The sequence below is a fragment of the Anoplopoma fimbria genome, chromosome 3 (assembly GCF_027596085.1).
Source record: "Anoplopoma fimbria isolate UVic2021 breed Golden Eagle Sablefish chromosome 3, Afim_UVic_2022, whole genome shotgun sequence".
Classification (NCBI taxonomy): Eukaryota; Metazoa; Chordata; class Actinopteri; order Perciformes; family Anoplopomatidae; genus Anoplopoma; species Anoplopoma fimbria.
The window spans coordinates 25,769,071-25,784,576 of record NC_072451.1 but is presented as its reverse complement, the minus strand read 5'-3'; the positions used below and the strand labels follow the sequence as shown (position 1 = coordinate 25,784,576).

The 15,506-nt window shown below is 37.5% G+C and overlaps 1 protein-coding gene across 4 annotated transcripts in view; it reads right to left on the bottom strand.

The window, feature by feature from the left end:
* myo9b (myosin IXb) overlaps positions 1 to 15,506 on the bottom strand; it is a 30,705-nt gene that overhangs the window by 13,466 nt on the left and 1,733 nt on the right. For all 4 annotated transcript variants that reach the window (XM_054626600.1, XM_054626583.1, XM_054626609.1 and 1 more), the window contains 15 exons: positions 9,535 to 9,629; positions 9,297 to 9,359; positions 8,887 to 8,986; positions 8,368 to 8,468; positions 6,275 to 6,398; positions 5,910 to 5,999; positions 5,663 to 5,779; positions 4,586 to 4,720; positions 4,114 to 4,235; positions 2,740 to 2,881; positions 2,235 to 2,424; positions 1,959 to 2,031; positions 1,310 to 1,402; positions 1,174 to 1,213; positions 501 to 623 (listed from right to left, as the gene is read on the bottom strand). In XM_054626600.1, the coding sequence (XP_054482575.1) occupies positions 501 to 623; positions 1,174 to 1,213; positions 1,310 to 1,402; positions 1,959 to 2,031; positions 2,235 to 2,424; positions 2,740 to 2,881; positions 4,114 to 4,235; positions 4,586 to 4,720; positions 5,663 to 5,779; positions 5,910 to 5,999; positions 6,275 to 6,398; positions 8,368 to 8,468; positions 8,887 to 8,986; positions 9,297 to 9,359; positions 9,535 to 9,629 (1,608 nt within the window). The remainder of the gene's footprint in view (positions 1 to 500; positions 624 to 1,173; positions 1,214 to 1,309; positions 1,403 to 1,958; positions 2,032 to 2,234; positions 2,425 to 2,739; positions 2,882 to 4,113; positions 4,236 to 4,585; positions 4,721 to 5,662; positions 5,780 to 5,909; positions 6,000 to 6,274; positions 6,399 to 8,367; positions 8,469 to 8,886; positions 8,987 to 9,296; positions 9,360 to 9,534; positions 9,630 to 15,506) is intronic.

Genomic DNA, 15,506 nt, shown 5'->3' with positions numbered 1-15,506 from the left:
ATAGCTCCAGTATGTTTTTATTTGTTGTAAAATAACCTTGAATTTGGAATCAAACAGGTCAAACTCTTCCAAGTCTGAAATCAACAGAGATTTTAAATGGGCAGCGAGTGTGAAGAGGAGGGCAGGCTTCAAAAATCCCAAACAATCTCCAAATTAAACACTGAGACCACATATTCTATTATACATAAAAAACAAAACACTTGAAAAGGTTTTATTCAAAAATGTTATTGTCTATATCATGTATTTGAAAAATAAAAAAAAGAATGTGAGGCCTGAAGTTCAAATTAAATGTCCGATGTACTGTAATGTAGAAAAGTGCCTTACTTTCATCAAAGTAATAAAATGATAAAAGGGAGTACTACCTTCACATAATTAATCTCATTCTGAGACTTGGTTCAAACTTTTCGCTACCACATACATGAGTGTTCCATGAAGTCATGATTAAAGTCGCCCTTTGACACAGAACAATAATTGTCAGCAAAGTTGCAGAAAGAACAAACCTGAAACTGAGCTCCTACTGTCGGGGGCTTCGTCCTCCGATGAGGGTGGAAGATGAATTTGCTGGTTCGGTCGTGTGCGGCGAGACCAACGATATGTCTGAGGGACTGCAAATCCATGAGGTTCTGTTTGAAGACATAACAAAGTCTGTGAGCTTTCTGACTCCCACAACAAAAAAACTTTGGATGAACACATGGATGAAAGGATGAGCTGAAGAATAAACAAACAGAATTAATTGCTCATTCACTTTTAAGATGTACAAACATCTGTGAAATAGTGCGGGTTTTGAAATTATGTAAAAAGCTCTGAGCTTCACCAACACTGCCACCATCTGTAGCAGCAATCTTCTCTCTGTGTGGTAATCCACATTATACGGTTACTGTTGTTGTCTGTGTTTTGGCAATAACCTCGCAAAATTAATCTTTAAAGGAAGTAACTATTTTTTGTTGAGTAAACTTTAAAAAAATAAAGTTACAAGACTTATTCTGTGCTCAACTTGGAACACTGGTCAAAAAACTGTCTTGCTCCGCAGACTGATTAACTTTAACTGAGAGCTATTGGTTATGACCTAATCAGTAGCGTTACTAAAGGAGCATTTCAACATTTTTGTTACTAAATAACCAAACACATCTTATTGAGTCTAATTTGGCTCTTACACCATCATAAACAGTTTACCTTTGGAATAAGCTGCTTCTGTCGACTGCCTCGATTTGTCCTGCAAAAAAACCAAACAGACAAATTAAAGCTCCATTCAACATAAAACATAAAAATAAATCAGTGTGTTTAAATTAAAGCCATGAGGCCTACTTACTTTCTCTTTTCATAATTGACAAAGATGTCTTCAAATACATCAAGAGGATTTTCATCAGATCGATCAAAGGAGAAATCCAGAGACAGGCTGTTGCTGTAAATGATAGAGAGGTACTTTAACATTTATTTTGTATTGTTTATTTTTATTGTAAGGTATGTTTTTCTTTAAACAACCATATGTTAACAGCTGTTCATTAATGTGAAAGCCCATGCATTGTTTCCTCTAGGTCACTATTTTGTCTTTGAAACATGTGCGTGTAAGTGATGGTTGTTTTGTAGGAATACATTTTCTCATTGTGATCTTGTGTTTTTGTGATATGGTCTCAGGTTTCTCTTTCATAAGAGATCTCAATGAGATTTCCTAAATAAATAAAGCTTTACTTACTAACTAATTATCTAAAAATAAATAAATGAGACAATGAATGAATTAATGAAAAAATTGTGCAGTATTTGTGCCTGTGTTTGGGATGAAATCTGGATGGTTGATGGCTAGAGTTGTTAATCAATTGTTAATTCTCTAAAACAGTAATTGCCTGCCTGATTCAAAACAAATGATCAGTTTGAATACATCATAATGAACATTAAGTTGGAACAGAAACATGTCAGTGGCAGTAAAATCAACTATAACTGCATTACTGTAGTATATTTACCTGGACAGTCTATCCATAGTGCTGCGCAGTTTCATCTCTTTGAGGGTTATGCGGGAGTCTTGTCTAGCAGATACTTTGGTGAAAAAAATCAAGAAAAAAATCAGTTGTATGTAACAATCAGAACATTTCTAAAAAGAATAAAAACATGTTGATGAGATGGAGGCTGACTAAGTCATTAATGCAAAAACACATCTAAAGCTTTTTTTTGTTTTTCAAAATACGTGTATTATTTAAGCTGCTGAAAATGCAGCTTGTTTGGTAACTCAAGCGACTCACATGATTCTGCCCGCTGGCGTCCCAGTTTCCTGAATACTGTGAGGATGCGGATGGTGGCTCGGAGGACTCCCCATCTGAACAGAGCTTCTGGACTGGATGCAACCAAGTGATGAACAAACGCCCGCTCACTGCTCCGTAGGAGTGCTATGACCTCAGGACCCATGTGCTCTGTGTTTTTCTGCCGGAAATCCTGAAGAACGAGAAGAATCACAATTAACATGATGTGTTTCTTTTTCTTGTTGCATTTGCACAAGGGAGCTCCACATGCATTACTCGTATTCACAACCTTAAACTTCACAGTGCAACAACAATTTTCTTGGGGGGAGGGAGCAGCATTAATCATTCACTTAGTTCAAAGATTTTCCAGGTTTTTCCCACGGTGGCTTATCTAACAAGGCTACTGCAGACCCATCACTGTGTTACATTGTACTTTTACTGAATTTAAAATGTTTATTATTTACTTTGTAGAATAAAGATGTTTGCCGTGTAGGAAATATGTCCCCACCTTGATGTGATATTTAATCCTTCCAGCAAAGTGTTGAATGACAAAAGTTGGTTCTCCATGTGAGGATGGAACAACTAATGGGTTGTCCTGATGTTGCTGCTTCAACTTTTCCAGCAGGGTTTCATCTGTGGCCTGAGGGTCGCTGAAGAGACACAGAGAGAAGGACAGATTATCAATATCAGTTCCCAAAAAACATGAATAGACTCATACAAAGTAATCCCTCTGATTCATCACTTATGACTCACTAGAAGTGTGTGGCGGTGTCTGTATCTGCAGTGACCATGCCTTCGGCGTGAATGAAATTTTTCTTGTTGTTGTTTGGGATGTTTATGGGTGTCAACTTCTATAAAAACATAGCAACCAGGTGCCAGATCATAACCACGAATCCAAGAGGGAATCTACGAAAATAGCGGACACGGCGCTGAAAAAAACGCTAATATGGCAAGCACAAAGCTCATTCCAAAACGGGAGAGAATCAACGTTTGACTTTCACCGTACAGCATGTAGTAAAAAAATAGAGCAACTTAAAAAAACAGCAGATCAACAGCAACACAAATTACTTTGGTCAACTGATGGATAAGAACGGTAGAAAAACACTTGCTGAGATGATGATTTTGAAGATACACAATACTGAGCATTTTACTGAAAAACCATATAATATTAAAATAATATATCTTTTTTTAGAGTTTTGTCTGATATCAATTTAAGATGATCATGCATGCAGTAACGTTACTAAGGCATATTGATATCCATGTAAAAACATGACTTTGATATCAACTGTTTCATTTTGACCTGACGAAGATCCAAGCAGGATTTAAATTTAGTCAATAAAATTGTGGCATGGAGCAGTTTGCAGGGATTTCTCTTTAAGATGCTGTTGTGATGCCTAGCACCTGTATTTTGTGTAATAAGATGTTGAGGAAACCCTAGACAGACTGTTTGTTTGTTTACTTTCAGCACATTTTCTGACGAAAGTGGTCGCTTGAATAAGGAAGGAGTTGAACTCAGCTGTGATCAGCTGAACCAGAACAAATGGTGGTAGTTTCTTGTCATGTATTGTTCAAGAAAGGAATGATTTCTCTATTTGCCTTGTGACTTTTTGTAAAAGGTTATGACTAAGAATGACCAGATAGACAAGTTCTTCACTGCATTGTATTTCCATGTATTTTGATTTCTTTGACCGACATGATATTACCATTATTTAATTTCATGTTTATTTGGTAGAGACAAATACATATGCATAGAGGATTGCAAAACAATTATCCAATGCAGTGCATCACAGCATTTTTAGCTACAGCTAATTTCCAATGCTCGTCCCATCATATGTTGAGTGTGAGAAATCACAGCGGGGGAAAATGTTACATGTTCACCTACTTGCTCTCCTGATCCAGCAGGTCAAAGAGTCCAGTTGACTTCTCGCTGATCAGCTGAATACAGCCGCTGTTGTCGGTGTAGTCGATGTTTTGCCAGGTGATACCCTCTGACACGTAATCTTCCTGTAATATATTTCAATTTCAACAAATATATAAATAGGTTACTCGGGGGTAAATTAAGATTAATGGGTCTCTGTGGTACTGACGAAGAGATGTATTAGTAACAGCCAAATATTACGTACAGTGCCTGCAAGTTTAAAGACTCCTTAAAGCCAAGTGGATTTAAACATAAAAAATTATAAATGGAAAGCACCAAGAAACACTTAAAGGACTGCTTTATGGTGTAAAACACTGCAAACGCTGCAATTGGACATTTAATAAAAAGTGCTGGTCTGAAGAGTCCAAATACAGAAAGAATACTACCCACCATTGAATGTCATGAAAGATTCAAATTAAGAAAAACAAACACTGACTTGCTCAAGCTTGAAGATGTGCTGGTTTATGTAATACTGCAGTTTCTCATTGGTGTAGTTGATGCACAGCTGCTCAAAGCTGTTTGTCTGGAGGTTCTCAAATCCAAACATATCCAGGACACCGATGGACAAACACTAAAAACACAGACACAGAGAACAGCAAAATTAATAACCAACATACAAAACAGCATGGAAACATGATGTCATTTCTTATCTACATTAAGAAATGCTAATGCATGTTTTTATGTATGTTTGTATTTCTGAGTGAAAAATGCAATTTTGACTTTAGATACATGAGAGCACAGACATAATATATTTCCTTTTTCAACATTGCATTTGATGATACTTTTTTATATTTGAATACAGTACCAGTCAAAAGTTTGGACACACCTTCTCATTCAACTAATTTGAAGAATCTAAAATATAAAACATATTCTGGTTTGTTGAGCATTAGTTTGTTTACCACATTACATTACATTACATTACATTACAGTCATTTAGCAGACGCTTTTATCCAAAGCGACTTACAGGAAGTGTATTCAACATAGGTATTCAAGAGAACTACTAGTCACCAGAAGTCATAAGTGCATCTCCTTTCTTAAACAAGCGCCTTAAAGCATAAACCAGAGCAAAAGTACAGTGCAGAGGCAAATTACTACGAAAACAATAATTGCAACAAACTAATACGAATACAATAAGTGCTACAAACTACTACGAATAGGATAAGTGCAGTAAACGAATACGAATTCAATAAGTGCAGCGAACTGATAACACATAATATACCACATAATTCCATATGTGTTCCTTCATAGTTTGGATGTCTTCAATATTAATCTACAATGTAGAAAAAAATAAAAATAAAAATAAAGAAAAACCATTGAATGAGAAGGTGTGTCCAAACTTTTGACTGATACTGTATGTTTTTAAAATTGTCCAGTGGGCAAATAAACTTTAAAGTCAAAATCATGCAGATTGTTTTGACTTTTTTTAAAAGAGAAGCATTGAAAATATTTTTCCCTCTCCAAGTTGTAGGCTTCCTGCAGTAAATGTTGCCGTTTATGCCTGTGTGAGACTTACGGGGACCGACTCCTCCATGTCTCGTCGGTTGAACATCGCATGGTTGATGTGAAGGATGATCCAGTCAAACAGAGCGCTGTATAAAGACTTGGCCATGGAGTCCCGCACTGTGTAGGCCTAAAAACACAGAAACATCAAACAAATCCAACTCAAGATAAATAAAAAGCTTTTTGCAGATCTTAACTCATAATAAACATATTCACATACACTTAAAGGGGCAGCTCTAACACTACACTTTACGATATACCTCTTGTAGTGTGTACTGCGAAACTACGGTGTCGTTGGCGGTCACGACTCTCCTCTTGGTCAAAGTCTTCACCAGTAGCTCCTTTTTCACCTACAAAAACAGTGATACAGAGTTTCACAATACTGTCACACGTTATTCATCCCATAGAAAAAGCCCCACTGATGACTGTATTTGTCAAACAGAACAGGTTGAAACATGTTTGTTAATAAACCACACAAAGAGCTATTTTAGGTGAAGTGATGACGCAGTTCATCTCCAGGAATTACTGTGATTTCATCCCAACTATGGAGACTGTAAATAATAACTCCAGATGATTATTCAGCGGTTAGCACACATAATCAAACATTTCACTTCGGGAATCGTACTTTGAGCAGGTCAGACAGTGTGGAGAGAACTTCAGCTGGTCCGACTTCCAGGACGTTGGTGGCCTTTGACAGCGTGTACGTCACGTTGCCCAGGTGCAGGATGGCAGAGAGGATTGAAAATATGCTGCACAATAGAAATAGACACACACAAACATATGGATTATTGCTGGCTGAAAAGCATATACATTTTTTTTACTAGTTTTGTAATTTCAGTTGCACTGCAGAGGTTTTATTCTGAATATCCATTCAAACAACAAATCTGACTGACTTGTTTTTATTTATTTCTCGCAGTCTGTACTGAAATCTTATTAACATTAACTTATTAACTAACATCTCTGTTTTGCTGTTTATTTCAACCCTTGCTGCTAGTTCATCAGTATGTCACTAATAACCCAAAGCTGGTGTGCATGTGTAGCTTAACATTGCTATGTTGATGCTAATATAACAGTGTTGCCTTCCAGCAACCACGTTTAGTACTGTAAAGGATAATAGTAGTTGATAGTTGATGAAAGGTCATTGCTCAAAATAAATAGGCATGACAGTGTTGACGCTGATGAAGTTTTCTCTGCGATCTATCATCTGATCCACTTTCAAAATACACGTGGTTGTTGTTGCCGCTACCCGTAAACCTTGACCCAGAAATTTTGTGCAAGCTCTATAACATTGCAATTTTTTGTGACGATGTGTTTTTTTCTGTCTAAGTTTATATTTTCCTGTTCATATGTTACATGGTGTTTCGATCCTATATTTAGGGTGTTGACACACTTTGTTGAATATGTTATAGTGTGTGGTCGAGGAGGAGTGAGAGTGACACCGGAAGCGGTCAGAGAGCAGACAGGTGTTGACTACAGACTAGACAGTGCAGGTTTCAGTTTGCTCATGAATAAATGCTGCAGCTCACCTAAGTGAGAATCAACTAAACAAGATCCCCCTGAGCTTTTCGACCACGGTCTGGAAGCTAAAGGCGGGAAATTACTTTTGTTCCTCTTCAAGAGAGACCAACATTTGAGGCTATGGGCATCATCATTATTGTCAGGGGATGCAACCAGGGTCTGGTCTGTTTTAACAAAGTAACAATAATTACACAATAACGCTTTAGATGACTAATCCAGAACAAGAAATTGTTGAAAATTAGATTGATGAATTTAATCAATTAAAGCAGTCCTAATTCATTTGACCGAATCATATTTTAACCAGGTCATATGCTACTTCAATAAGAACATTTAATATCCAGGAAACCGCATTATCGGTGCTACTGCTGACGATCCCTGTAACAATTCAGCACACTGACCACACACGGTCCAGCCCAAGAGGTGTCCACCTAGTCCTGTTTTATATTTATGTCTCATCAGCTTGATTAAGCAACCAAGCCAATAAACAATCTGTACTTGCAGGTCAAGAGACAGAGTTAGTTCAACGTGCTGTAAAAGTAAAAGAATATGCCTTTGACTTAATGCCTGTCAAACTGTACATTGCTCTGTAGATGTCTTCGTTTAAACCGTTACTGTGTATTCAGTTTGTTTATTCACTAGGAGGACCCACCTGAACAGGTTACAAACTATGCTGCCAACGCTTTAATGTGTGCGAGGTGTCCCCAGGCTGTCAGGCGCTTTGAATTTTCCTGCTGCTTGACTTGACAAGCTCTGACCTGTTACAGACACCAGTATAGAAAGGAAGAACTCTTCCCACAGTGTTCAGTAAAAGAACATATTACTCTGCCTTCCTATGAGCTCTGTGTAAACTGTGTAAACACTGTCTGACTGAGAGTGATGTTGGGCCGTGTAGAGCAAATATTTGCCTTTCAAATGTTTCGGTAAATCGTAGCTTTCTTCACCCTCCAAGTGAGTGGGTTTAATAATGATAATATAAGTTCCTGGTTGTCTGGCATGTGCTGTTGTGTTCTCGATGACAAAACTCACATGTGTAACAGAGAAATAACCTAATCTTATTCACAAACAAAGTGTTTTGTTGGCACATTTTACACTGGTTAATTAAGTCTTCTTTTGACTTGTCCTAAAAGGTCAGTAAAGCTACTCTTGGACTCCAGCCTTCAGCTTTCCAGTTGTGTTGGTCATCATCAAAATCATACATACTGTTTCTTGGTGGAGGCCAGGAAGCCAACCATCTCCATAGCTTGATGCAGCCTCTTGTACTCTTGCCGAAGTTTCTCCGTATCGTCTAAATGGAAGTCTTCCTGCAGAACAATCAGAGGGGATACGGAGAGAAAGAGGTGATTAATATTATAAAGCACAGCCACAGAGGTGAATGCATGGAAACAGATAACACCAGCAATTTATAGGACCAAGCATAATGTGATGAAGGTCTCTTTTCTTCTTGCGTTTTCATAATTTAATATTTTACTTATACGTTGATTTCTTGTTAATATTTTAGTTTTTTATCCGACTCTGAGAATGTAAGGCCATGTTCATTATGTGAACATGTCCTTACATTCTCAATATAATAAAATGATTTTGAGAGAAGGCAGCCTAGTTTAACTGCAGTTTAACAGTTTCGTGTGAGTTTCTAGATGTTGTTGGCCTGTCTCTATAAAACATCTATCTTTGGTTTTCCCCGTTTGATAACATAAAATGACACGTGTGGATCAAAGGTACCTGCTTGAGGTAGAGATAATCTTGCGGCTTTAACAGATGAAACTCTTCCTGCTCGTCTTTAGACGCGCCCGCCAGCAGATAGTAAAACACGTGGTAGTTCCTGTGGGTCAGAGGTCACACAGCACCATTGTTCAGTCAATCAGGGCTTACATAAGTTTCATTTCAACTCTGTTATTTACTTAACATTTCACAGCACAGAGAGCGCTGTAAAGGTGGTACGGTTACATTAAGACTCCTCCAAGTCTCTCAAGTGTCGTCTGTTTTCACATTAGAGGTAAGAGTTCAGGTAAAATTTGACAATGTGAGAAAAGTTGATACCAGATAAGTAAACATTTCCATGCCCAGGTTTTGAAGATATGACTTAAAAAATAAATGTGAATTAGGAGTGTTTCTAAGCAACTTCAACATACCTCTCCCCTTGATGTCTGGACACTACGCGGCACTTTTCCAGGAGGCACTTCTCAATAACTGCCCTGCAAGAGACACACAAGAAGAAGATGTCAACAAATGTACAATTATGACATAAAGAACTGTTTGACAAAACAGATACATCAACTAATATAAACTGTTATATCTGCATCTGCTGCCTTGAAGATTTACTTAAAGTAGAGAAGGTTGGTGAGAAAAATAAAAAACATGCAGCCTTACCCTCTGATGACACCACTCTCCAGATAGTTGAGCTGGATGAACTTCCCAAAGCGACTGGAGTTGTTATTCTCTGCCGTTTTAGCGTTTCCAAAGGCCTGTTTAAAACATAGCGAACATAAGTTTTCACTGAAATAAACAGACACATTTGTAGGCATGTTTCTCACAGACGATGGCACCCAGTACTAAACACTGCAAATGTTTACAGCACAGAGCAGCGATCCAGTAAATCTTTGGTTGGTGTGTGGCAGGGGACTGTTTATGTTAGCAACATTAAGAAACACTGAAGATGAAGTTGGTGTAACTCTGAACCAGGGCTGCAACAGTTACTTTCATTATCACTTAAACTGTTGATTATGTTCTTGATTAACTGATTAATCTAGTCCAAGGTGACGTCTTCAAACTGCTTGTTTGGTCCAACTAACTAAAACCCAAATATTTTCAGTTCATCATAATAAAACAATAAAGAAAGCAGAAAATATTCATATTTAAGAATCTGTAATAACAAAAATGACTATTTTATGATTTATTTACATAAACTGAAACTAGTTGACTTCACATGAACACTGCCAAGAGGTTCCATTACCAAAACATCATCATTACAAATTCACTTGCGTCACTGCATAAAATTTCAGTCCACCTGCCTGAACTAATTGACTTCGATTCATCCTCTGTGTTTTTTGACCAGTAATGCAATTAACCCAGGAGACTAATATTATTTATGCACAGTGGCCGCAAAAATCCAGCAGCCTTTTTGTCCAGTTCTCAATAAGGCTTCTGAATAAACAGAGTGGTGTTTTACTCTCACTTAAGACACACTTTAACACCTTTTTCAGTGTCTGATGTTTTCTGCTCTGCTAACTCCCTGTAGTTCATTACATATCGGTGAAACATGTTCTCTACTGCAGGGCTGATGAAGCAGTACTTACAGAAAACTGCTATTGTTGCCCCAATGTTATAATTGGTATAACATAAATCAATCAGCTGGTGCAAAGGAACTACTAGTCGTTTGATTGTTTAGTAAACTGCCACAAAATTGACAGTGATCCTAACAATTGTCAAATACATCAATTAAAGTTATTTGTAAAAATGGCAATTATTTTTTACAAATACCTTTATACTTCAATAAACAAAAGTAATTAATACACTGTGGGATCTGAAAAACTTGATGAGTATTTGCCATTATCTTCTAGCCTAAACAATTAGTCAAGAACAAACTGCTTGGATAATCATGATACAGATATTCATAAGCTGCAGCTGGAGAGGAAACGCTATGATGACGTCACAGTTGCATGTATTGTTATTCTGTGTGACTGGAGACAGTATCTAAGGTCCACCATCAACAACTTAACAGACTCCACCCACGCAAAGGGTGATGAGAAGATTAGGAGCGCTCATGAGCTGCAGCTGACTCTGGATCAGCTTCTACTTCCCAAGTTTTAATCCTTCCCAAAGGAAAATATAAATTCCAAACTGAGCCCTTGTCAGAAGTATTGTTCTTCCTCATTCCAGACTGATGGTCATGTCTTAACAGGCAGACAGTGAGCTAGACCTGCAGACTGTACTGATCGCAGGCTGGCAGAAAAAAACCTTTGAATTTCTGTAATGTTCTTTCCCTGTGCACCTCTGTAAATACAGTGCATGGTTTTCATTTTCGACCAGATCAATCAAACATATATAAAGTTAAAAAAAACAAAAAACTTGGCGAGAAGAAGGTATGTGGAGGAGGGAGAGAAACAGATGTTTGCCACGTCCTAGATCCTCTGAAGGACACTATCATAAAGACGAACAGGTTATATCGCTCCTCCTTTATGACAGAGACAAAAAACAACGATCCGTTTTAGTAGATGTGGTTTGCTTGTAAAGTAAAACAAATTCCAAGCTTATCATCAGGAATTTGCCCTCGAAAAAATACAAACATGGTGGGACATACCAGTGGAAAACTGGGAGAGGTTCAATGACACCTGATCTGACAGAATGAGCTGTGACGTAGGAGGAAGGAAAACTATTTATTTAAAAAGAAAATTGAGAAACTGATTTATGAGTCAAAACAATCTCTGGTTCCAGTTTCTCAAATCTCAGGATTTGCTGCTCTTCTGTAGCTTACATTAGGGCTGGGCGATATGGAGAAAATCCAATATCACAAGGTTTTTTAATCAAATATATATATATATATATATATATTGCAATAATATGTAGGGTTGACAATTGATGCCTTACAAAATATTTATACAATGGGATTTTTGATAAATCATCATCAGTAATGTAGATATAATGACTAAGTGGGGAAAGACAAATCATAGAACAGTAAGAACAGTCTGATAAGTTCTTTACTTTACTGTAATGCAGCCTTAAACCAGGAAAAGAAAACACTTATGCCATATTAGAATATACAAAATCTAAGACAATATCTGGTCTCGAAACATGGTATTGATATAATATCTATGTATTGCTTAACCCTAGTTTACATCATCATATATTAAATGTCTTTGGATTTTGGGCCGTTGTCTGACAGAATCAAGCAATAAAATGCCACCTTGTCGTGGTAATCGAGATTTACATTTCTAACTATATTCTGGCAATAATCAAACAAATAATCTATAGATGCATTGATAATTAAAATAACTGTTAGATTCAGCCCAAATCCATCCAATCCTTATTGACTTTGTAAACAGCGTTTCAGGTACAGTGATGCTAAAGACAAACAAACAATGACAATGGAGTTCATGGCTCTTCATCTACTTTACCAATCATAACTAGTCGCATAGGTTTTAAGTGTGTAACCCAAAGAATCAATCGCTTTTAATGGCCATAAGGTTAAAAAGAAATCCTATAAATCACAAGAAAAAAAGGAACAATTAGAGGACGGTCTGAAAGAATGCTTGCTTTTTGTCTTGCAACCCCTTGAATGGGTCACAATCCCAAGGTTGGAGACCACTTGTCTAGTCCATATAATAAATGTCCCACTGATCAATGACCACCTATTGACTTTGTGACATTTCCTGACTTTGAGAGTTGCAAAGGACCACCTGAACATTGTATTAAACAACTGATGCAAAATGAATGCTGAAAATGATATACATCAGTTGACTTGTAAAATTTAGACAAAAGAAGAAAATATTTGCGATAAAAAAAGGTTTTGAAAAATATTACAGCTTGAAATGTAGACCTCAGAGAATCTGCGATCCCTGAATTTGAACATAGCTGAACAAAAGGGGGAAGAAAGACTGGAAGGGTGCACTACTGAGTATGGGGTTAAAGCAAAGAGAGAGAGGGAGAGAGAGGGAGGGAGAGAGAGGGAGAGAGATTTATGCTTTGTAGCGTTGGTTGGCCCAGACCTGGCTGAGCCTGTTCTGACACGTTCCTGCTTCTCTTCTCTCTCTGGTGATCCCTTAAAGACAACGCCCTGCATATTCCCCCTCTGGAGCTCAGCGCTCAACTTACTGAACACAAACAACCAACACAAACCCCCAGCAACAACAACCCCCCGCCCCGCCATACTTAATGAAAGCAAGTGCAATCACCTGCTGGCCACCGACTGCCGGTTGTTTCCACATTTTAAATCATCTTTGATGCTGCAGTTTCAATTTCACAATCAGCTTCTGCTACGTTCTGATGTCAAGTGAGATAAGATTGAATTCAGAAGTTGGAGGGAAATTTAAAAAAAAAAAAAAAAAGATAGATAAAAAAGGATATCAGGGTGTGACTCATGCAAATAAAGGAAATCCCAAGACGGCAGAGGGCATTTTGCAAAGCAGCCAAACTACAGAACCATAAAAATAAAATAAAAAGATTAACACACAATTCCTCATTAGGCATCTTGCCAATAGGTCTGGCTTGGCCTATATTGATATTCTGGTGGTGTAAACAGTTGTGCATGTTCTCCCTATGGTTAAACCTAAGGCTAACTGTTGTGCCATGACATTTCTATTTGTTCCTTATTGATCCTGTTAAAAATCAAATTACACTGAAACTACGAACCACTTTCTCTCCTCTAGCTAAATCTCTGCCTCTTTGAACGCCTATCGGGATGAGAGCACAAAAGAACACACTGCCAGAAAGATCAGTTCACAGGAAAAATACTTAAGCTGTTGCTTGTTTCAAGGAGAAACTCGTTGGACTCGTTCAGTGAGAGAAAGAGAATCCATATTTAGTCACTCTCTAACAAAAGTCTGACCCCATGGGAACTAAAAGATTAGTTGCTCTAATGATGAATGGAAAAACGTTGTGCACATTCACACTCATTGATAGCTGGAACAGATTTAACTGATGCAAAGTAAACAGCCACAAGCAGCACTTTTAAAAAAAACAGTAAAAATAAAACAGTTTGTTCAGTATCATAAATTAACTGAAACCAACTAATGCATTGTCTCCCTCTTAAAGGTTTGTTCTCAGTTCTTGTGAGTCTCAAAAACTTTGTAGTTTCGAGTACTTCCCTTAAAGAAAAGCATTTGGCCCTGTTTTCATGTCGGTTATCATTTAAACATATTGTGTCATCCAAAAAACAACTGAAATAGAAAGCATGCATCACAAGGAATGGTGGGAAATGTGTCGTCCTGTTACTCATTGACAGAAGGTTACTGTATCACAATGATCATGCTGCTGTCAACAATGACACCCTTTAACCTAAATGAGCGAGAGTGAAACTGAGGTTTTAGAAGAAAAAAAGTGCTTCACGTTAATCCAAATGTGAGAGGACTGTCACAAAACAAACTTGGCAAACACTGATGTTTGAATATACCGAATTACTGATCATCAAAATTCAGCATGAATTGTAAAGATTTTCTGTGTTACTATTCAAACTGGTAAATGTTTGTGGCCCTTTATGTATTTGAATAGAGTTCTTCCTGTTAAAAGATCAGACAGCCTCTTTGTGGTCATTGTTGGTTACACTAATTCATGTCTTATTTATTGAAGGAAGTGAAAAACACATGGTACTGATATTACATATTTCTATTATGAGGGAGGTGGTTTCTTTGTGGAAAGATGAGGATATGAAAAAAGAGTGGGTGGTTTGTATGATGCAAAAGTAGTTTCATTCAGTTGAACCATGACCAACGGCAAAGAAACATGAACAAAACACTTCCACATTAATCTGGTGATCAGCAAAATCATATCTTCTTAAACCACTTGTGCATGCAAGTTAGTCACTGGTGTGGTAAAAGATTTCCGGGGGCGGGGTTGTACTGGAGATGCCTCAAATGATGTCATAAAATTTGGTGCTCAAAATTCATAGCATATGTTTTGATTAATAGTTTTTTTTATTTAGATTATGTTATAAATCAGTGAACATTAACCATAGAAATAGCCCATAGTTGTATCTCTAAATTGCCTGTTTTGTCCAACCAACAGTTATAAAAGAAATACAGATACTGTATTTGCATTCATTTTAAAAAGGGACAGTTCACCCCAAAATTTTAAAATTTAGAAATATTCTTTCCCCATTCGTAGTGCTATTTATCAATCTAAATTGTTTTGGTGCGAGTTGCCTGGGCTCAATCTGCAGCGCCCACCAGACCATCATAAGTGTGTAGGCAGCAAGGACTCATGTCATTAGAGCAGCATCATTATCTGTCACTCACACTCACTCACACACTCACACACTCACACACTCACACACTCACACACACACACACACACACACACACAGACAGACACACAGACAGACAGACAGACAGACAGACAGACCAATGTTTCAAGATTTTGGGGCTTTTTGGGCTGAACTGTCCCTTTAAGAAGCCACTCCTAACAGTTGAGAACCAGAAAATGTTTGTCAGTTTTACTTGACAAATGACCCGTTTAATAATATTCTATTCATTAATATTCATTTTCTGTTGATTGACTGATTGTTTAGCCCTTGGTCTTAGACTTTTGAAGGACATTTGTTATCTGACACAGATAATGAGACACCCCATAAGTGTCAAGCTCCCTTCTTAATACCTCTGCATAGTAAACAGTGTGTACTGCTGCAACAG